Here is a 22,533-nt window from a genome sequence, read left to right as displayed (position 1 = left end):
AGTAAGAGTTAGGCCGGCGTATCAGTAGATACGCCGACCTAACTCGGAATTTGTGCTGTCCTAAGTTTAAGTGTATTCTCAAACAGAGATACACTTAAACCTATCTAAGACACGACGGCTTGCGCCGTCCTATCTTAGGGTGCAATATTTAGGCTGACCGCTAGGTGCCGCTTCCATTGCGGTCGGCGTAGAATATGTAAATCACTAGATACGCCTATTCACGAACGTACGCCTGGCCGACGCAGTACAGATACGCCGTTTACGTAACGCATTATCAGGCCTAAAGTTATTCTATCAAATAGCTGGAATAGTAATGTTAAGTATGGCTGTCGTTCCCACGTCAAAATTCGAAAATTTTACGTTGTTTGCGTAAGTCGTCCGTGAATAGGGATTTACGTCCACGTCGAAACCAATAGCACTGTGCGGCGTACTTTGCCGCAATGCACACTGGGATATGTAGGCGGACGGCGCATGCGCCTTTCGTAAAATACATCAATCACGTAAGGTCACCCCCCATTGCCATAAAACACGCCCCCTCAGCTAAATTTTTATTAGGCGCCATTACGCCCGCCCGATTTACGCTACGCCGCCGTAACTTAGCAGGAAAGTACTTTGTGAATCATGTACTTGCCTCGCTAACTTACTGCGGCGTAGTGTAAACATGATACACTACGCCGCCGCAAAGTTAGGACGCCCTTTCTGAATCCAGCTAATAATCTTTGCCACTTGTACCGTATTTCTGCCTATAGGCCGACTATGCTTCCATGCCTGGCCTCCCAGGAGTCTCCATGATGTGTGCAATATGGGATGGTTCTTGGGTACACATACACATTATAGGCTGGGTGTGAGCATGCAGGAGGTCATCTGAGTTTCACAGTGGGCACTCATGTGCATTATGGGCCAGGTGTGAGAACACAGATGGCCACCTAATTGTTTTATAGCAAAGCACCCATTCACAGTACTGTCTGGGAGCAAAGGATCATAGGACAGTCATGAAGTTGGAGGTCACAAGACGCAACAGTAGGTGTTCCCTGTTTTGTTTGGGGAATTGCTACAAGACTAGAACTGGCTGCACAGATTTTGAGCAAGCAAATGTTTTTGGGCATTAGCCTGGCAGTTGTTAGCAGTAACTTGTAACTAAAGGCAAACCATATTTTGGGAATATCGGACTTTAAGGCCGCGTACACACGGTCGCTCCATCCGATGAGAACGGCCAGAAGGTTAAACCGATGAAGCTGACTGATGGTCTGATGTGCCTACACACCATCAGTTAAAAAAAACGATCAAATCCAACGCGGTTACGTAAAACACAACGACATGCTGAGAAAAATGAAGTTCAATGCTTCCAAGCATGCGTCGACTTGATTCTGAGCATGCGCGGGTTTTGAACCGATGCTTTTGCGTACTAAGCGTCGGCTTTGACCGATCGGTTAGGCATCCATCGGTTCAATTTTAAAGCTCTAAAAACTCCTCAGTGTGAAAGCAGCCATAGGATACATTCATTTTATTCTTGTTCCTAGATATATCACTCAAATGTCAACAGGTTTACTTTATATGAAGGTCTGGCGGAAAACAAGCACACAGAGAGGTGTAAAAAGAAAGGAGAGCAGATGCAGCTGATGTATCAAAGGCTCATTTTGTAGATCTGCCCTTCGGGGGGAAATGTGTATTTAGCAAACTGTACCCCTGAAGAATTCTGAAAGGTTAGCACAGCCGGTAGAAGATATTTCAGTCCGTTCTTGGCATCGGTTGTGTTCAGCGAAGCCGTGTATGATACAAGGAAGGCATCTCCAGCTGTAAGGAAAAGAAATACACTGCTTAGATGACATCCAGAGATGTAGGCGGAACTCAACCCAATAATTAAACTGGAACTGAAAGTCTCACGTCTTCCTTACGCTTCACAGACATTTAAAACAGAAAAAAAAATGGTGTCAAATTTGTTTAAAGCGGGAGTTCACCCATTTATTTAATGTTTGCCCTTTTCCCCTTAGATTCCTGCTCGTTTGGTCTAGGGGAATCGGCTATTTGTTTTAAAATATGAGCTGTACTTACCCGTTTTCGAGATGCATCTTCTTCCGTCGCTTCCGGGTATGGGTCTTCGGGAGCGGGCGTTCCTTCTTGATTGACAGTCTTCCGAGAGGCTTCCGACGGTCGCATCCATCGCGTCACTCGTAGCCGAAAGAAGCCGAACGTCGGTGCGGATCTATACTGCGCCTGCGCACCAACGTTCGGCTTCTTTCGGAAAATCGTGACACGATGGATGCGACCGTCGGAAGCCTCTCAGAAGACTGTCAATCAAGAAGGAACGCCCATTCCCACAGCCCATACCCGGAAGCGGCGGAGAAGATGCATCTCGTAAACGGTAAGTACGGATCATATTTTAAAACAACTAGCCGATTCCCCTAGGAAAAACGAGCATTAATCTAAGGGGAAAATGTGCTCTCTGAGGGTGAACCTCCGCTTTAAGTTCACACACACAAGCAGAGCCCTCCTAACCCTCTTATCTTGTATACTATTGTAACTGGACTTTCTCCCTTTATATTGTAAAGAGCTGTACAAACTGTTGGTGCAATATAAATCCTTAAAGCGGAGGTTCACCCTAAAAACATGTATATACCATTACATTCAGCATACTTCCGACATTTACAGTATGCTGTTTTTTTTTCCCGATGTACATACCGTATTATTGTTCTTTTCCACCCGGCTTCCGGGTTCTCACTCCCGCGGGAGTAGGCGTCCCTATGCAGTGGCGCAATGTCACCTGGGACTTAGCCCAGATGATTGACGTGCTTGATAAAAAAACTTTCCCCCGGTGGATAAGGCGCGTCACGAGTTTCCGAAAATAGCCGAACTGGGAGTCGGCTCTATACGGCGCCTGCACACAGACTAGGAGCCGTGTAGAGCTGACTGCGCAGGCGCCGTATAGAGCCGACTGCCAGTTCAGCTATTTTCGGAAATCGTGATGCGCCTTATCCGCCGGGGGCAAAGTTTTTATCAAGTACGTCAATCATCTAGGCTAAGTCCCAGGTGACATTGCGCCGCTGCATAGGAACGCCTACTCCCGCGGGAGCGAGTACCCGGAAACCAAGTGGAAAAGAACAATAATACGGTATGTACAGCGAAAAAACAAAAAACAAAGAGCATACTGTACATGTCGGAAGAATGCTGAATGTTATGGTATATACATGTTTTTAGGGTGAACCTCCGCTTTAAAGCCAAGTTCTACCCAAACGTGTCTCGTGCATGCGCAGTGCGTGCCCGGCCTTGAAGCAACAGCCGAGCGCCCAATGCCAAGGTGCCGGCGCCGCAGAGAGGAGACGAGCGGGGCTTTCATACGCCCGCATCTCTGAAACCTGGGACAGGCGAGTGTCCGATTAATAAAAGTCAGCAGCTACACTTATTGTAGCTGCTGACTTTTATATTGGTGAAACTCCACTTCAATAGTAATAATAATAATAATGGTACAATAGATTTTCTATTTGAAAGCAAACTTTCCTGTTTGCTGACTCTCTGGCAATATATTGAAGGCCATTTATCAAATTTGTCACAAAGCAGAACAAGAGCAGTGAGACACATTGTGCATCAGATTTACTACAAGGCTGCAGCTTAAAGTGGTGCTCCACGCAAAAGGGGAAGGTCCGCTTGTTTGCACCCTCCCCTTCTCCAATACCACATTTGACACTTTTTTTGGAGGGGGGGCAGGTACCTGGTTTTGACAGGTACCCGCTCCGACTTCTGGTTCAGACTGCCACGGTGATCTAAACAAGAAGTTTGCCCCCACCTCCCCCCCCCCCCACAGTCTTCTGGGATGCATCACAGGTCCCAGAAGACTACAGGACCAATCACAAGGCATGTAGGAGACCGTTTGTGAGGCCACACGGCCTCACTTCCTGTTTCCTTTACTTCCTATTTTGCTGTCTGTGTTTCATCAGATTTGGAGACCCGTCAGAATGAAGTGATGTTCCGTCGCCGCCATCTTGCTACACCCTGCACCCCCTCCATAGTAAGGATACTCTGAGAAGGGGAAAGCGGACATCTTGTTACACCCACCGGAGTTTTCCATTTTACACTTATTTTTAACAGGAAAGTGAGTATATATAGTGAAATACAATGCTTACAACTCCGTGTGACTGGTTAGGTATTGAAATTTAAAAGCAGTGAACTTCTGTCAGATTACCAAACCTGTGAGACGAGCAGGCTTGCCGCTGCTATTAAAATTCAACATCATAACAGTTAGACAGAGTTCTAAGTACTGTATTTCAGTATATAAACTCACTGTGGGCCAGATTCTTGTAGTTTCTGCGGCGGCGTCGCGTAAGCCATTTACACTACGCCGCCCCAACTTACAGGAGCAAGTGCTGTATTCCCCAAACACTTGCTCCGTAGTTTGGGGTGGCGTAGTGTAATTGGCCCGGCGTATCCCCGCGTAATTCCAAGGGGGCAGCTTGTATTTAAATTAAGCGCGCCCCCGTGCCGTTGAGAACTGCGCATGCGCCGGGCTTAAAATAGCCCAGTGCGCATGCTCCAGTTCTCGACGGAAAACGTCAATGACGCCGACGTGTGCATCATTGACGTAAAGTCGTATTCAAGAACGACTTAGTAAAACGACGTACCCGACGGGAAAAGACGACGCGGACCCGACGTCATACTTAACATGGCATACGTGGGACTGGCGTAAGGTTACCCCTCATATAGCAGGGGTAACCTTACGCTTACGCAAACGACGTAAGCGATGGTTACGCGGCACGATTTCATTCGGGAATCGGCGTATCAGGCTCATTTGCATAAACAAATGAGACCTGAACGTAAACGCCATCTAGCGGCCGGCGGCGAATTACATTTAGGATCCGACAGTGTAAGTGACTTACACTAGTCGGATCCTAGCCTAAATCCGGCGTATCTTGTTTTGTGAATACAAAACAATGATACGCCGGCGGAAAATTCGATTTACGTCGGTGTATCAGTAGATACACCGGCGTAACGTGTTTGAGAATATGGCCCTATACTGTTAAATACAAGTGTAGAATGCAAAACTATGGTGGGTGTAATAAGATGTCTGCAAACGTACACTGTTATACAAGCTGTACACTCACTACTTTACATTGTAGCAAAGTGTCATTTCTTCAGTGTTGTCACATGAAAAGATATAATAAAATATTTACAAAAATGTGAGGGGTGTACTTACTTTTGTGAGATACTGTGTGTGTATATATAATAAACAATACATTTTAGCTAAAATACATGTATCCGGCACCATGTCTCTACAGAACACTATAGGGTAGGTAGACAAGGTTATATCTTGTCTAGTATTCGATATACTACTGTTTTAATTTCACATTAGGCAATTACTGCAATAATTGCGTAGAGAACAAAGTAGTGTGATTATACCCGTATGCCACGTACACGTTGGAAAGTCTATAAATTGCTGCTTTCTTTCACATCAGCGATCTAGATTTAAGAATTCATGGAAAGCTTCTGTTTTGACGTGTAGGAAATGAATCTTCTATTGTGGGCATGACTTCTACCTACGCTTTGCGTCAGCTGTGGCATACGGCATGCTCACAGCCCTTGCGCTGATGTGTGACAAGAATTCTAAAGTTTAGTCTGCAAAAAAACGATCACAGCTTTACCTCCAAGAGATTCTTTTCCGAATATCTGCACTCCGGAAGTTGGACTGCTGCCGTTATAGCTGGGGGACTCGATGAGCAGGCCGGTGATGTTGTCAGAAAGGCTGAGATTGGACAGGTTCATTGCTGAAGATGACACCCCAGTGTTGTTTGTGAGCAGAGTGATGGAAGCCTTGTTCTGGTTTCCCTGGTCACTTATCTGGAGAAAAAAATATATATATAAAATGAGAGACTGTTCCAATATTTGTTATTTTAGGAGTTAAAATTAATAAAAAACAAAAATGTTTATATTGACCCATGTCATTATTTTCGTTATTCAATCTAAGAGTACCTATGTATAGAGGCTGTTGTAAGCTCGTGGTTGCTTCCTCTCTTATGTCACAGCTCTCTAACCATCCCCAGATAGCAGCTGTGAAAACTCTGTGTTGACAACAAATTATTTTTTTTGCCCTGGAGGTGCATTGTCACCTTACTGAAAATGAATGGGCTGCCTTAAAGCGGTAGTTCACCCCCCCCCGACACATTTTACCATCGAGACAGGCATTGTAGCGCGAGCTACAGTATGCCTGTCCCGATTTTTTTAACCCCGTACTCACCTTGTAGTCGTCCATCGTAGATTTCGGCTCCCGCGGGGAATGGGCGTGCCTATGGAGAGGGAGGATGATTGACGGCCGGCCCTGGCACGTCACTCTCCCCGAAGACAGCCGGAGTAGGTCTCGGCTCTTCACGGCGCCTGCGCACAGGCTATGCGCACGCGTCGTGAAGAACAAGCCTATTTCGGCTATTTCCGGAGAAGCGTGACGCGCCAGAGCCGGCCGTCAATCATCCTCCGTCTCCATAGGCACGCCCATTCCCCGGTATCTTCGATGGACGACTACAAGGTGAGTACGGGGGTAAAAAATTCGGGACAGGCATACTGTAGCTCGCGCTACAATGCCTGATTTTAAGGTAAAAGAAAAAAAAAAAAAAATTCCCGTCGATAGGGTGAACCCCCGCTTTAAGCAAATTATGTTACTTCAAGGAATACATGAAGGGTATAGCTAATAAAAAAATAAAATGTGTATATATATATATATATATATTAGGGCTGTGACTGATTAAAATTTTTGTGTTCGATTAATCGTTTTTTTTTTTAATCGATTAATCGACTAATTTCGATTAATTAACGCACATACAGATACAACTACTTTTAGCTGATCTCCTTGCATTGCAACTCTGCATTAGCCACTGGTAAATGTGGTGGGGGCAGTATGGGGGCAGATGTGTATATTCTTGCAGTATGGGGGCAGATGTGTATATTACAGCATCTGCCCCCATGCTGTAATATACACATCTGCCCCCATGCTGTAATATACACATCTGCCCCCATGCTGTAATGTACACATCTGACCCCATGCTGTAATATACACATCTGCCCCCATACTGCAAGAATATACACATCTGCCCCCATACTGCAAGAATATACACATCTGCCCCCCATACTGCCCCCACCACATTTACCAGTGGCTAATGCAGAGTTGCAATGCAAGGAGATCAGCTAAAAGTAGTTGTGTGGCAGATGTGTACATTACAGCATGGGGCAGATGTGTATATTCTTGCAGTTTGGGGGCAGATGTGTACATTACAGCATGGGGGCAGATGTGTACATTACAGCATGGGGGCAGATGTGTACATTACAGCATGGGGGCAGATGTGTACATTACAGCATGGGGGCAGATATGTACATTACAGCATCTGCCTCCATGCTGTAATATACACATCTGCCCCCATGCTTTAATATACACATCTGCCTCCCATACTGCAAGAATATACACATCTGCCCCCATGTGTACATTACAGCATGGGGGCAGATGTGTATATTCTTGCAGTATGGGGGCAGATGTGTATATTACAGCATGGGGGCAGATGTGTACATTACAGCATGGGGGCAGATGTGTACATTACAGCATGGGGCAGATGTGTACATTACAGCATGGGGCAGATGTGTACACTACAGCATGGGGGCAGATGTGTACATTACAGCATCTGCCTCCATGCTGAAATATACACATCTGCCCCCATGCTTTAATATACACATCTGCCTCCCATACTGCAAGAATATACACATCTGCCCCCATGTGTACATTACAGCATGGGGGCAGATGTGTATATTCTTGCAGTATGGGGGCAGATGTGTATATTACAGCATGGGGGCAGATGTGTACATTACAGCATGGGGGCAGATGTGTACATTACAGCATGGGGGCAGATGTGTACATTACAGCATGGGGGCAGATGTGTACATTACAGCATGGGGGCAGATGTGTACATTACAGCATGGGGGCAGATGTGTACATTACAGCATCTGCCTCCATGCTGTAATATACACATCTGCCTCCCATACTGCAAGAATATACACATCTGCCCCCATGTGTACATTACAGCATGGGGGCAGATGTGTATATTCTTGCAGTATGGGGGCAGATGTGTATATTACAGCATGGGGGCAGATGTGTACATTACAGCATGGGGGCAGATGTGTACATTACAGCATGGGGGCAGATGTGTACATTACAGCATGGGGGCAGATGTGTACATTACAGCATCTGCCCCCATGCTTTAATATACACATCTGTCCCCATACTCCAGGAATATATACATCTGCCCCATAATGTTACCACACACAGATGGTTGTCCTTTCTTACCTGACTATCAGGCAGGCAGACCCATCTGCAGAGTAGCCGATGGACACACGTGCGCAAGGGAAGAAGATACAAGCAGGCGGGCAGGTGATGATGACGTCAGCGCGCCGCGGCTCCGGAGCTAGGCCGAAGCCGCGGCCTTTCCTATGGGCGAGACCGCGGAGCTCACTCCGCGGATCGTCATCGATCAAAATAATTTTAATCGACCAAAGAAATTAACGATTAATCGACCAATTAATCGTTAATTTCCGCAGCCCTAATATATATATATATATATATATATATATATATATATATATATATTGTAAGGGGTTAGCTCGGTAGCGGGGGTGTGTGACCCCCTGGATGGGTTCACTACACACGGAACGATGCAGAGAAACAGCCGAAGAAAACAAAGAATTTGGTTTATTCTTCCATCTTGCTGGAAACAAGTGCAAGCATCCAAACAGCATAAACAAAATCTAACATAAAATAAACCCTGGCCACTTGGGGCGTCTATCTTCACCACACAGGAACCTATCTATGGAGTCTGGCACAGCCTACTGCTGAGCAGACACTGCTGGTCATACAGCAGAAAAACGAATAGTCTTTTTGATTTTTATCACATAGAAAAATCAACAGCAACTCACCTCTTAAGAAGTATTTCTGTTCACTGCTCTCCTTCACTCAAAAAGCCTCAGGATGCAGCAATCAGTAGTAATCCTCTGGATTACTTATAGAGGCCTTAATTGCCTCATTCTGAACAGCTGAAGTTTTCCAACACCCTTAAACCTTTCTGGCTACTTCTGCAGCCGACGCCTGATAATAATTGGTGTATTGTCTAAACAAGGCAGAAATGTATGTCCCGTCTGTGACAACACCCACAGATTTACCTGACTTCCTGTCACATACCCCCTCCTCTTGTTTCCACCCTAGGGTTGGGACACAGGTTGCCAGGCAGGCATGCACTCAGGACAACCCATCTACATTCCCCATTTTAGCACCGGGGGAATGCGTTACCACAAAACTAAATCCCTGGAGGGCCAGGAACCACCTATTTATTCTCCTATTGGTCTCTTTGTTCTGTGCCATCCACTTCAATGGGGCATGATCCGTCACCAGTTCAAACTGTCTACCCACGAGGTAGTACAGGGGAGAATCCAAAGCCCATTTCACCGCCAAACACTCCTTCTCAATGGTGGAATAATTCTCCTCATGGGCCTTCAACTTTTGGCTGAGGTACATAACAGGGTGTTCCTCCCCTTTGATAATCTGGGACAGTACAGCTCCTAATCCCACATTTGACGCATCTGTCTGGACCACATAGTCCCGTGAAAAATCAGGCGAATTTAAAACTGGCTGACTACATAAGGCCTGTTTTAAAGCCTAAAAAGCTGTTTCTGCCTCGGGAGTCCATTTGGACATTACAGACTCCTTCCCTTTGGTCAAATTGGTCAGGGGAGCAGCCTGTGAGGCAAAATGGGGGATAAAGCGGCGATAACAGCCCGCGATCCCCAAAAATGCACAAACCTGTTTCTTGTTGGTGGGACGTGGCCAATCCTGAATAGCCTCCACTTTGTTTATTTGGGGCTTGATTAGACCTCTTCCAATGGTATACCCCAGATACTTCGCCTCTTCTAGCCCAAGGGTACATTTTTTTGGATTGGCTGTAAACCCAGCTTTCCAGATGGAATCCAACACAGCCTGAACTTTTGGCAAGTGTGATTACCAATCCTCACTGTGGATGACAATGTCATCGAGGTATGCAGCAGCATAGGCTCGATGAGGCCGAAGGGTCTTATCCATGGTGCGTTGAAATGTGGCGGGAGCATTCTGTAACCCAAAAGGCATCCTCCGATATTGGAAAGATCCGTCTGGAGTTACAAATGCTGTTTTTTCCCTGGCCGACTCCGAGAGAGGAATTTGCCAATAACCCTTGGTCAGGTCTAACGTCGTCATGTACCGGGCAGTGAGTAGGCGATCAATTAGTTCATCTATGCAGGGCATAGGATAGGTGTCAAACTTAGTGATTTTATTCAGGCGGCGAAAGTCATTACAAAACCGCCAACTTCCATCTGGTTTGGGCACTAAGACAATGGGACTGGACCAATCACTATTTGACTCTTCTATCACCCCCAGCTCAAGCATTTTTTTTACTTCCTGGTGAATTGCCTCTCACCGGGATTCTGGAATTCTATAAGGCTTCAACTTGACCTTATCCCCTGGTGTGGTGATAATGTCATGTTCAACTTCAGAGACCCTACCTGGCAGGTCTGAAAACTTCTCCTTATTACGGAGCATAAATTCTTTAACCTCCTGTTGCTGAGTTTTGGATAGAGTCTCCACTATCCCAACTTCAGGGACAGCCAGGTTAAATGGAGCAGAAAATCGGGTAGTCTTAGCGACCAAGGACTCTCTATCGGTGAGGGAATCAGGAAGTGAAGCGTTGTGGCTTCACTGCCCGGTTCACTACTGCCCATGCGCGAGTCGGGCTGCGCATCTTCACTGGTCTCCGCTGTGTTCTGGGAACTGTGTGTTTCCCAGAAGACAGAGGGGGAGAAAGGAAGTGGCGTAGATACCCGCAGATTCTGCGGCTATCTATGCCCGGAAGTGGGTGCAAATATCTGTATTATACAGGTATCTGCGCTCCCTCCCCCCTGAAAGGTGCCAAATGTGACACCAGAGGGGGGGGGAGAATTCCGAAAAGCGGAGGTTCACTTTTTGTGTGGACCTCCGCTTTAACAACCAATGACTCATCAGCTGTCAACGAGGTTACCTGCTGACAGCTGAATGTAAAAACATAAAATTGCTGGCAAAAAAAACGGTGTATGGACCCCACGCCATTTTTTTTTTTCGGTTGAATGGGTAGGGCTAGTATGTACCCGATACCCATTCACATAGGGGGCAGTATCTGTTTTTTAAATTTTGACCCAAAGGGCCTAGTATGGAGGGGGGCTCAGGTCCATACTAGGCCCTTCTGGTCAAAATTTAAAAAACAAAATGGCCTGGGGGCCCCCCCAAAATTCATACCAGACCGTTAACCGAGCATTCAGCTCAGCAAGCCAGGCAAGGGAGGGGAAAAGCGAGCGCCCCCCTCCCTCCTCCTGAACCATACCATGCCCTTAACAAGGGGGGTGCTTTGGGGCAGGGGCCCCCCCAACCCAAAGAACGTTGCAAGGACCTTTTCCCGACAACCCTGGCCAGTGGTTGTCAGAGTTTGTTGGCAGGGGGCTTATCGGAATCTGGGGGCCCCCTTTAACAAGGGGGCCCCCAGATACCGCCCCCTATGTGAATGGGTATCGGGTACATACTAGCCCTACCCCATTCAACCCAAAAAAATAGCCGGTTTTTGACAATTCCTTTATTAATACCTCTGTCTTCTCTGACGCCGTCTCTCCCAGTGCCTTCTCTCTCACCGCTATATTCCCTGATGCCTTCTCTCCCGCTGTCGTCTTTAACCGCTAAAAGAAATAAAAAAGCCGCTGTTCTTCTGTTGGCTTCTTCCGCTGTCTGGCATCTGTTATATAGCCATGGGGCGTGGCTATCCGATGACTTCACCCGGAGAACCCACCCTTGTGACATCACAGGAGACGGGCTTTCAAAGTGATGTCATCTGATGGCCATTCCCCATGGCTATATAACAGATGCCAGACAGCGGACGACAAACACAACACAATGGAGGAAGACGGCAACAGAAGAACAGCAGCTTTTTAATTTGTTTTAGCGGGCAACCAGTGGCGAGGAAGATGGCGGCAGAGAGAAGGCATTGGTTGAGACAGCAGGAGAAGACTGCGGTGGGAAGAGATGGCGGAGGGAAGATACAGCACTGGTAGAAGACAAAGCTATTAATAAAGGAATTGTCAAAAACCGGCTATTATTTTTTTTGGTTGAATGGGTAGGGCTAGTATGTACCCGATACCCATTCACATCTGGGGGCCCCCTTGTTACATTTCACTGCCTTTTTGGTGAATGGGTAGGGGTACCTAATACCCATTCGCACGGGGGGCGGTATCTGGGGGTAAGGTGCTTTTTGTGTGGGGGGTGCAGAGGCCCATTCCCCAAAGCACCCACCCCCAGGGCATGCAGCCTGGTATGGTTCAGGAGGGGGGGGGGGGGGCACTCGCTCACGCCCTCCCTTTCCTGACCTGCCAGGCTGCATGCTCGGATAATGGCTATTTTTTTGGCATGCTCGGATAATGGCCTGGTATGGATCTGGGGGGAACCCCATGGCGTTTTGTTTGCAATTTTTTTACATTCAGCTGTCAGGGGGGTCCCCCCTGATGTCTCACCGGTTATCAAGGACGCAACGGCCAGCTTCCCAGCTCCCTCCTTAGCAACCAACTATATACAGTGTGTTTAATGGGGGGGGGGGAGGGGGTTGTCTGTGTTTTTTTTTTTTTTTCATGGATGAAAAATAGGGGTTTCTTCCATCATTAAAACAGAGCTTAGCAGAGAAGGATGTCAGCGGATGATCATCCGATAACATCCGCTGTCCCATAGAGATACATGTATGTCCGTTTTTCATTCGTCAATGGATGGATGAAAACCAGACATACGGAACGGTCGTGTGAAAGGGGCCTTACTCCCCAAAGGATAAACAATTCTAAATGGATGCAGACTCTTCAGCTTTTCTCATTAGAACACTGAAAGTGCGCCTGGTAATTATAATGAACCAGATTCTACAATTCAGCATCAGTCTGAAAAGGATATGTTGAAACAAACTGCCATTTCTTTAGGGCAACAAAAGGTAGGAATCTACTACATCATTTGTTAAAATCCCTGTAATGTTCATTAATCGCCCAGAGGGGGTGTGTTTTTTTTTTTTTTAAGTGAAGTTAGCCCCTGTTCACACTGGTTTGATTTGACAGCTCCAAATCACATGACAAGTCACACCTCATTGCCTGCAATGGAACTGTTCAAATTGTTCAAATGGGCACAACTCATGTCCTGCAATACTTTTTTTCCGATTTCACTGCAACTTGCATTGACTTCTGTTAAAGTAAGTCGCAAGCTGCAGTGAAATCGGATGTACAAATCAAACTGATGTGCGGTTCTGAAGTGTCCATAGCCTTGCTGCAGGCCTGCGCCGTCGTATCTTAGGCTGCTTTCACATTGCAGCGTGGAGCCGCGGTGGCGGTATAGCCGCGCTATCGGTGAGGTTTTAACCCCCGCTAGCGGCCGAAAAAGGGTTAATACCGCCCGCGTTGCGGGCGGTATTACCGCGCTTTCCCATTGATTTCAATGGGAAGGCGCGGTATAGGAGCGGTGAACACATCGCTCCTATACCGCGGTAAAGATGCGGCTAGCAGGACTTTTGGTGCGCTCCTGCTAGCGCACCGCTTCAATGTGAAAGCCTTCGGGCTTCCACATTGAACACTGCAGGGCATGATTTTTCATGCGGTATAGCAGCGCTATTTTTAGCGCTGTACCGCATGAAAAACGCCCCAGTGTGCAAGGGGCCTTAGGGTGCAATATTTACGATAAAGATAAAGATAAAGATAAAGATAAAGATAAACATGCCCCCTAGGTGGCGTATCCAATGTTAAGTATGGCCGTCTTTCCCGCGTAGAAATTTGAAAATTTTACGTCGTTTGCGTAAGTCGTCCGTGCTTGACGCCATTTACGTTAAGTCGAAACCAATGACGTCCTTGCGACGTAAAACTTGTGGCCGCGTAGCGTAAACGAGATACGTTACGCCCGCACAGTTTAACTCCAATCTACGAGAATCTGGCCCATAGTAAATAAAAGGCCAAAACGATTGAGGTTGGCCAGTACAACATTGGAAAATTTACTGGCGGAGCACATTTTTTACTGGCAACCTGAGAAATGACAGAACTCCTATTGAAAACTAACAGTAAATATTTGAACAGTATAAACATGATATGGAAACACTGACAATACCTATGACAAAGTAATTTGCTTGATTTACACACAACATGAAATAATCAGCCCCTGAAATTTACTGGCAGATCACAGATTTTTACAAACTGTCAGTAAATTTACTGGCATTTGGTAACCCTGCCACAGATTTTTAACATGTGTGGCTGCAAGTGTGAAAATGTTCACTTTTGAAGTGGGTTGGCACAAATAAGTGTGGAACACAGCTGTGAGATGAATGCAAAAACACGCCATTTTATTTGATGGTGTATCTGTTAACAGAAATGCAAACAGCTAATGGGAGGTGTAAAAATAACCTCTGAATACAAATGGTCTCTTGCATGATGATGACTTAATCAAAGGTGTTCTGATGCATCAGAAGACAAATTAACAGTGACATGTAATCAGTATTGAATTGTACAGACTGTGTAGATGTCAGGGTAACAGAAAGCAGAGGCCCAAAACACACAACATTTTTTGTGCATTAAAGAGAACCTGTCACCATCAAATATAAAAAAAAAAAATGCAAGATATGAAAGTTTAAATTTTTGTGAATTTGCTAAAATGGCAGTTTATTTTTTATTTTTATAATAATCTTCTCACAGAAATAGCGGCAGAGAGCCTGGCGGGCCAGGCTCTCTGCCGCTATTTCTGTGAGAAGATTATAAAAATAAAAAATAAACTGCCATTTTAGCAAATTAACAAAAAATGTAACTTTCATATCTTGCATCTTACAAATAAAAAAATATATATTTAATGGTGACAGGTTCTCTTTAATGCACAAACATGTTTGTGTGTTTTGGGCCTCTGCTTTCTGTTACCCTGACATCTACACAGTCTGTACAATTCAATACTGATTATATATCAGACAGGAGGCTCATATCTTATGCATTAATCTTTCCTTTATTAATGCTCACAGCAGAATGTATTTCTAAAATTTAAGTGTAAAAAACTTTAAAACAACTACCACCCCCAGCAGTCCATATAGTCTCTAACCACGCCCCTAACGGAGACCTCCATAAAAGGGGACTGCTTGTGGTGGTTCCTCCTCTTTCTTTCTGCTCACACATCAGATAAGATAAGTACTTTGTTTTCTAATAAGCAGCTTTTCTACAGCAAGGAAATACAGGGATTCCCTACCCCTGTTACTTTCCTTTTGCCTCTGACATTTCTCTCTATAGAGTTATTACCTCTCATATTATATATTTCCCTTATTTCTATTCTTCTGTCTACTGACGGTATTCTATTTCCCTTATCTCTACCCTTCTGTCCTCTGACAGTATTCCTCACTGCGTTCCTGTTAAATTTTGCGTTATTCACTGTCGATCCTCATCACTATTTGCCACCGCTTTGGTTTCACTCACAGCCAGCGTATCGCTGTATTCGATCGCCGCCATTCTGAGGGAGGTTCCTTCTTCCTCCGCTCCTACTCAGACAACGCGCGCGTACGGGGGGCGGAGCTTCCATCGCTCGCCCGTTCGCCCAATCAGCGCCCAGCGGCCGTAGTCTCGCGAGACTTCGTTCCCGGGCCGCTGGAGGTCTCAGGCTCCCCTCCCCTCCGTCGCCTACGGAAGGGAGGATAGGACGGAGCCTGCTGACAGGGTCATTCTAGTTAATTACCCTTGCTAGAGGTACTATATATAATATATATAACCAACGGACGTTAGCTCCAGAGGGCCCTGTACTGACTAACTTCCTTAGAAGTGTTGACAACACCCTCTATACTGTGCCACTTTATAATCTAAAAGAGCTAACATGTCAGAAATCAATCCACTAAACCCCAATGGAGATATGACTCCCACAGGCACCTCCCATACCCTAAGTGCCTCTCAATTACAGGACATAATCCACATGTCCATTCAAGCGGCCCTGGCTTCCACTGCCCCATCCGCTTGGGCTCTACAGCCCGCAAATAACCCACCACTACCGCCCCAGAGCACAAAAGGAAACACACCCTGGTGGTGCATGACTCCCCGGCAGGGGAAGTAAATAGTTTGCAACAGGTAGCCCCCACCACGGTCTACCAACCCCAGCATCAATCTGAAACTTCTCGACCCCTGGACCCCAGGGAGACTCAACAAAATGGGTATAGAGCCACTAGAAGGGCTAAGCCGGATTCATACGTTGATTCCTCTGAGGAAGATTCGGCCGACCCTTCTGAGGGATCGGACGTCTCAGATTCCGAATCATATATTGAAGATGCTGGGGCTACGGCGCCTGACACAGCCGCCAATCCTGCTACGCAGGACGAGGTCCTCCTGGACGCCCTTGGAGAACCCTTTTTCCACTGGGACGCAATTACCCACCCGCGTTCTGGGGAATGGACACCCCTGCCACACGTGTCACAATACGTAGAACTGTGGGCCAGGAAGTCCTTGGACAGAACTGGCCGCAACAAATTGAGGGCTGAATGCCCCAGACCCTCCATACCTAAAAAGGTGGTAGCCACCCCGGAGGTAGACCCGGTCTTAACGAAATATCTCCTAAAGACGGGTAAATTTCAAAAGAAGGGCATTGAAAGATCCTTCCGGTCAATACAGGACCGTGTCCTGGACCTCATGGGCCCACTGACTAAAATCCTTAACCTGTCCGAGCAAGCGGCGGCTTCTGGGCAACCAGTTGATCTCCCGCAACTGAGAGGTTGGGCGCAAAGAGCCCTATGCTTAGCCGGCACTGCCAACACGGCATGCTCTGTGGAACGGCGCAGATCAATCCTCATGCGCCTAGATCCCCAGCTCTCACATCTGGCGGAATCCGAGCCCGGCCCGTCGGCTGAGGGCATGCTCTTTGGGGACATGGTCATTAAAGACATTAACAAATTTTTAGGATTGTTCACCAGCCTAGACAAGGCCCAAAACTCCTTAAGGAGAACCGGAGCCAATAAGGTTTTTAACAGGGCCGGCAGAAGTAGAGGCCGTTCTGCCGGCCGCTCCACTTTCTATAGGCCACAGGGTAGACCCCCTGCTCAGTATCAATACCAGGCTCCATCCTATGCCGCCCCGGAGGCTCAACCGGCGCCCTTTTTTCCTCCCCGAGGCAGACCCTGGCGCGGACGCGGGGGACGCGGTTACCCTCGATCCCGACCTCCTACTGGTGAGTATGCCTTACACCACACTCGATCACGTTCCTGTGGGGGGTCGTTTGAAATATTTTACCCACGCCTGGTCTGCGATTACGGCAGACGCGTGGATTTTAAATTCAGTAGAGGGGTTCGTGATAGACATACTAACCCCACCGCCTCTCAATATAATCCCCCCCCCCCCATTCAGTTTGCAAAACGAAACAGTCTTCTCATAGACCAGGAGATACAGGACCTGCTTACCAAGCAGTCCATTGTAGAAGTGGACCCTTCTTCCCCAGGTTTCATGAGCAACCTATTCCTAGTACACAAAAAAGGGGGAGGTTATCGCCCAGTGATCAACCTCAGGGGCTTAAACCAATACGTCCAGTATCGACATTTCAAGATGGAGGGAATTCACTTCCTTCGAGACCTTCTCCATCCCGGAGACTGGCTCGTGAAAGTAGATCTAAAAGACGCATACCTTACGGTCCCCATACACCCGGAGTCCCAACAGCTGCTTCGTTTCCCGTGGAAGGGCAGGATGTGGCAATTTACTTGCCTCCCGTTCGGCCTGTCGTCCGCCCCATGGTGTTTCACCAAAATAATGAAACCAGTGGTGGCAGCTCTAAGGAGCAGAGGAGTACGTCTGATTATCTATCTAGACGACATCCTCATCATGGCCTATTCCAAGACCCAAGCCCTTCTCCACATGTCATGGACAATATCCCTTATACAGAGACTGGGCTTTATAATCAATCACGACAAGTCAGTTTTAATCCCATCCCAACAGATGGAGTTTTTAGGGTTTACGGTGGACACCGTTCAATCCACCCTCAGTCTCCCCAAGACCAAGCTTGCTCTTATCCGCAAAGAGATTCGATCAGCACTATGCAAAGGATACCTTTCCCTCCGTACTCTGGCACGTCTGGTGGGCCTGCTTGCGGCCTCTATCCAGGCCATTTTTCCGGCCCCACTGCATTACAGAGCCCTTCAGAGGCTCAAAATTATGCACCTGAGACAAGGCCTCAAATATTCAGACGAGATCCCTCTATGCCAAGAAACCACCGAAGAACTGCGATGGTGGCTCCACCATGCCGTCGAGTGGAACGGCAGAACCATCTTCAACCCCAGCCCGGACGTCGTCATAGAATCGGACGCCAGTCGCCTGGGCTGGGGCGCCACAGGGGGGACTTGGTCCCCATCAGAGACCTCTCTCCATATCAATGCACTAGAGCTATTGGCAGCCCTGTTCGCTGTCAAGAGCTTCATGCCTCATACTCCCGCATGCTGTATTCTTTTTCGCATGGACAATGTGGCGGCAGTGCAATATGTCAACCGCCTAGGAGGCACCAAATCCAAAACTTTGGCGTATATCGCGAAGAATTTCTGGCACTTTTGTCTAGCCCACGACATTACTCCTATAGCGGAATACATCCCGGGAATCTTCAACTCGGTAGCCGACTGGAACTCTCGATATCTTCGCGATTCCAGCGACTGGAGACTGGATCGGTCGATATTTCTTCTATTGCAGAAGCTCTGGGGACCGCTATCCTTCGATCTCTTCGCCTCCCGACTCAACCACCAACTGCCTCGCTTCTTCAGCTGGAGGCCGGACCCGGAGGCATATGCAGTGGACGCTCTCCGCCAACCCTGGCCGGAGGGAACACATTACGCATTTCCCCCTTTCCAAATAATCTCCAGACTCCTCCTACGGATAACCAACCTGGGAGCAAGTGTGGTGTTGATTACGCCGTGGTGGCCGACCCAACCATGGTTTCCACTGTTACTGGCGATGTCTGTGGACCTTCCCAGACTACTTCCGCAGTTCCCTCACCTTCTCACCAGTCCGAGCGGGGATCTTCATCCCCTGGTTCAGGAGGGCAACCTTCCGCTTCTCGCGTGGTTAGTCTCGGGATCCCAACCTCTAATAGAGTCCTTTCAGAATCAGCTCAGAATCTCCTCGCCCTGGCCTGGGCCCCCGGGACTAGATCGGCATATCGATCAGCCTGGAAACGATGGGTTCGTTGGTGTGATCAACGACAGGTTGATCCCGTACAAGCCCCTATATCATTAGTGGTCAACTACCTGGCGGATTCGTTTGAATCCGGTAGGTCGTACAGCTCTATTAACATCTACCGATCAGCTATCTCGGCCTATCACTGCCCTGTAGATTCTTTGCCAATTGGCAGACACCCACTAGTGTGTCGTCTTTTAAGAGGTGCAAAATTTCAACGTCCCCCTAGGCCTAGATACCAAGCGACCTGGGACGTTTCCAAGGTGCTTGATATGTTCGCCAGTTGGGGGGACAACGCAGACCTCTCACTGAGACTTTTGTCCATAAAACTGACGGTCCTTCTTTGTCTGATTTCCGTCGAGAGAGTGTCCGATGTTAGGGCTCTAGACATCTCCAGGCGCCAATTCTCGCCGCAGGGGGTTGAATTTTCCATTGTACGCAGAACTAAAACCGGCATCACCTCGGTCTTTTACCCCTCCTTTCCGGCTCATCCGCTCCTCTGTGTCGTTCGTTGTCTACAGGCATATGAATCCCAGACCTCTGCTCTGCGTCCCGCGGGCTCTTCCCAACTTCTTGTGTCCTATGTTAAACCACATCTTCCTGTCTCGTCTGCCTCTCTGGCGCGCTGGGTGAGAACCGCCATGGATATGGCGGGGATCGACGTTACCCTGTTCGGTGCCCACTCCACCAGGGGTGCTATGGCTACCAAGGTGCTCGTCTCAGGAGGCTCTCTTTTCGATCTCTTGAGAGCAGCGGATTGGTCTTCGGAGACCACGTTTCGCCAATTCTATTTCAGACCTCAGGACCACATTTCTATGTCAGTCCTCTCTTAGGGTTACTATATACTGTTTTATTTATATTTTTATGCTTGTTACACTAGCTTTGAACTTGCATAAGATATGAGCCTCCTGTCTGATATATAATTTGAGATTTTCCTAGCTTGTGACGGAAAATATTGATTATATGAAGACAGGAGGCGAGTATCTTCCCTCCCTACCCTCCCTATTACGATTGTTTTCTTCTTCACAGGTTATTGAAGGCCGACCTGCGTCTTTCAGATGGATTCTCCAGTTTGGAGGATGATGGAATCCTGTCCTCTTGCTGAAACACAGCTATGTTGAGATCCCCTGTTGGAACCCTGTTGGGTCACGGTTAATGGTTGGCTTCCCCTCCAGGAAGCTGTCAAACGTCGACCGGCCGGTCTGGACTCCGAGGTTGCACTTCAATCCTCCGTTTGGTACTGTTTCTACCTCAAGTAGTCATCGCATCAAGAAAGAGGAGGAACCACCACAAGCAGTCCCCTTTTATAGAGGTCTCCGTTAGGGGCGTGGTTAGAGACTATATGGACTGCTGGGGGTGATAGTTGTTTTAAAGTTTTTTACACTGAAGTTTTAGAAATACATTCTGCTGTGAGCATTAATAAAGGAAAGATTAATGCATAAGATACTCGCCTCCTGTCTTCATATAATCAATATTTTCCGTCACAAGCTAGGAAAATCTCAAATTACATGTCACTGTTAATTTGTCTTCTTCACTTACCGCTGATGCATCAGAACACCTTTGATTGCGCTGTTTTCCAAACAATGCTATGTGCACCTTCAGGGCTACAAATCTACAAACTCAAGTCCAGGCACACAGCTAATAATACATTTTTAGGTTAAATACCTGCCCCAACACGCAATTGACGCATACATGTGGGGATTGCAGCGGTGCATTGGTCCTAGATCTCTCGCTTTCTCCCGGCCTAACATCAGAGCTCTCCCCAATTACATCTGGGGGCATGGGGTGGGGCTACCCCCGTCTCAACACCGGGTGAGACACTCTGTCCGGACCCCTAGTCTCTCCATCTTGGATGTGGGCATAGTCCATGAACCTTATCGTAAGTTTCTGATTAATTAATTTGGCCCCTCTTTCATAGCTGTGCCCCCCTACAGGGCATCCTATGTTAACGGTTCTCCCTCTCTCTCTCTTTTTTTTTTATTCTCAAATCACGGTTTTATCTCGTCATCATACTCCTGATGAGTAGCTTTAGGCTACGAAATGCGTAGAGTCTACAATAAGGGTGCCCCGACAAGCTTGTTGCAATCATGGATTTTATTTTAATGTATTTTTATCATAATGTTATATACTGAGGTGTACATTGGATGTAATATGTTACTATGGATTTGCGTTGTTGATCATGTCTATGTGTTTTTACATACGCTTCCTGTTTTTTATCAATGTTTCATTTCTGTATCATCGGACTATGACTTAACATGTTTTTTGATTAAAGCATATCGATATTAGAGTTAGTGTTATTATTGTTATTATTACAAGTATTAACATTATTAGTGGTGATGCATTATTGCTACCACTACCATTAATCTCTAATTTATTTAATCATATTATTTACATTATTGGTCAGATGTGTGCGTTTGGCTTTGCACAAACTTGCGGAACCAACGCATCACATCATGCCGACCAGTGCCGGGACAAGGTAATTTGGTGCCCAGGGCAAACATGGCAAACTGCCCCCCCCCCCCCCCCCCCACACACAATATTTTCGGGCCAGCAGCACAGCATTGGAGCTCATTGTGGCAGTCAACAATTGCTTAAACTGCTATCCTCTAGCCTGCAGAGGCTGTATTAGGTCTAGAGGATAGCAGCTTAGGCAGTTCCTAATGGCTCAGTCCCTAGGATCAGTAAAGGATAATTGCCTACAGGCCCTCTTACCAGACCCAGCAAAACTTCTGCAGTAGTGTAGCATGTCTGTACCCTGGTAGTGGCTCAGCGTGGCTCTCTCTGGTGGTGCTGGTTAGCAGCGTGGCTCTCTCTGGTGGTGCTGGTTAGCAGCGTGGCTCTCTCTGGTGGTGCTGGTTAGCTGCGTGGCTCTCTCTGATGGTGCTGGTTAGCGGCGTGGCTAACTCTGGTGGTGCTGGTTAGCGGCGTGGCTCTCTCTGGTGGTGCTGGTTAGCGGCGTGGCTCTCTCTGGTGGTGCTGGTTAGCGGCGTGGCTCTCTCTGGTGGTGCTGGTTAGCGGCGTGGCTCTCTCTGGTGGTGCTGGTTAGCAGCATGGCTCTCTCTGGTGGTGCTGGTTAGCAGCGTGACTCTCTCTGGTGGTTCTGGTTAGCAGCGTGGCTCTCTCTGGGAGTTCTGGTTAGCAACGTGGCTCTCTCTGGTGGTGCTGGTTAGCAGCGTGGCTCTCTCTGGTGGTTCTGGTTAGCAGCATGGCTCTCTCTGGTGGTTCTGGTTAGCAGCGTGGCTCTATCTGGTGGTTCTGGTTAGCAGCGTGGCTCTCTCTGGTGGTTCTGGTTAG

General features: G+C 47.4%; 1 protein-coding gene across 2 annotated transcripts in view; it reads right to left on the bottom strand.

The window, feature by feature from the left end:
* EVC2 (EvC ciliary complex subunit 2) overlaps positions 1-22,533 on the bottom strand; it is a 270,686-nt gene that overhangs the window by 173,222 nt on the left and 74,931 nt on the right. For both annotated transcript variants that reach the window (XM_040335408.1, XM_040335409.1), the window contains 2 exons: positions 5,631-5,826; positions 1,685-1,794 (listed from right to left, as the gene is read on the bottom strand). In XM_040335408.1, coding sequence (XP_040191342.1) covers positions 1,685-1,794; positions 5,631-5,826 — 306 coding nt within the window. The remainder of the gene's footprint in view (positions 1-1,684; positions 1,795-5,630; positions 5,827-22,533) is intronic.

Source organism: Rana temporaria, chromosome 1 (assembly GCF_905171775.1).
Source record: "Rana temporaria chromosome 1, aRanTem1.1, whole genome shotgun sequence".
In the NCBI taxonomy this organism is placed as follows: Eukaryota; Metazoa; Chordata; class Amphibia; order Anura; family Ranidae; genus Rana; species Rana temporaria.
The sequence above is the reverse complement of the archived record's forward strand: the minus strand, read 5'-3'. Positions and strand labels throughout refer to the sequence as shown.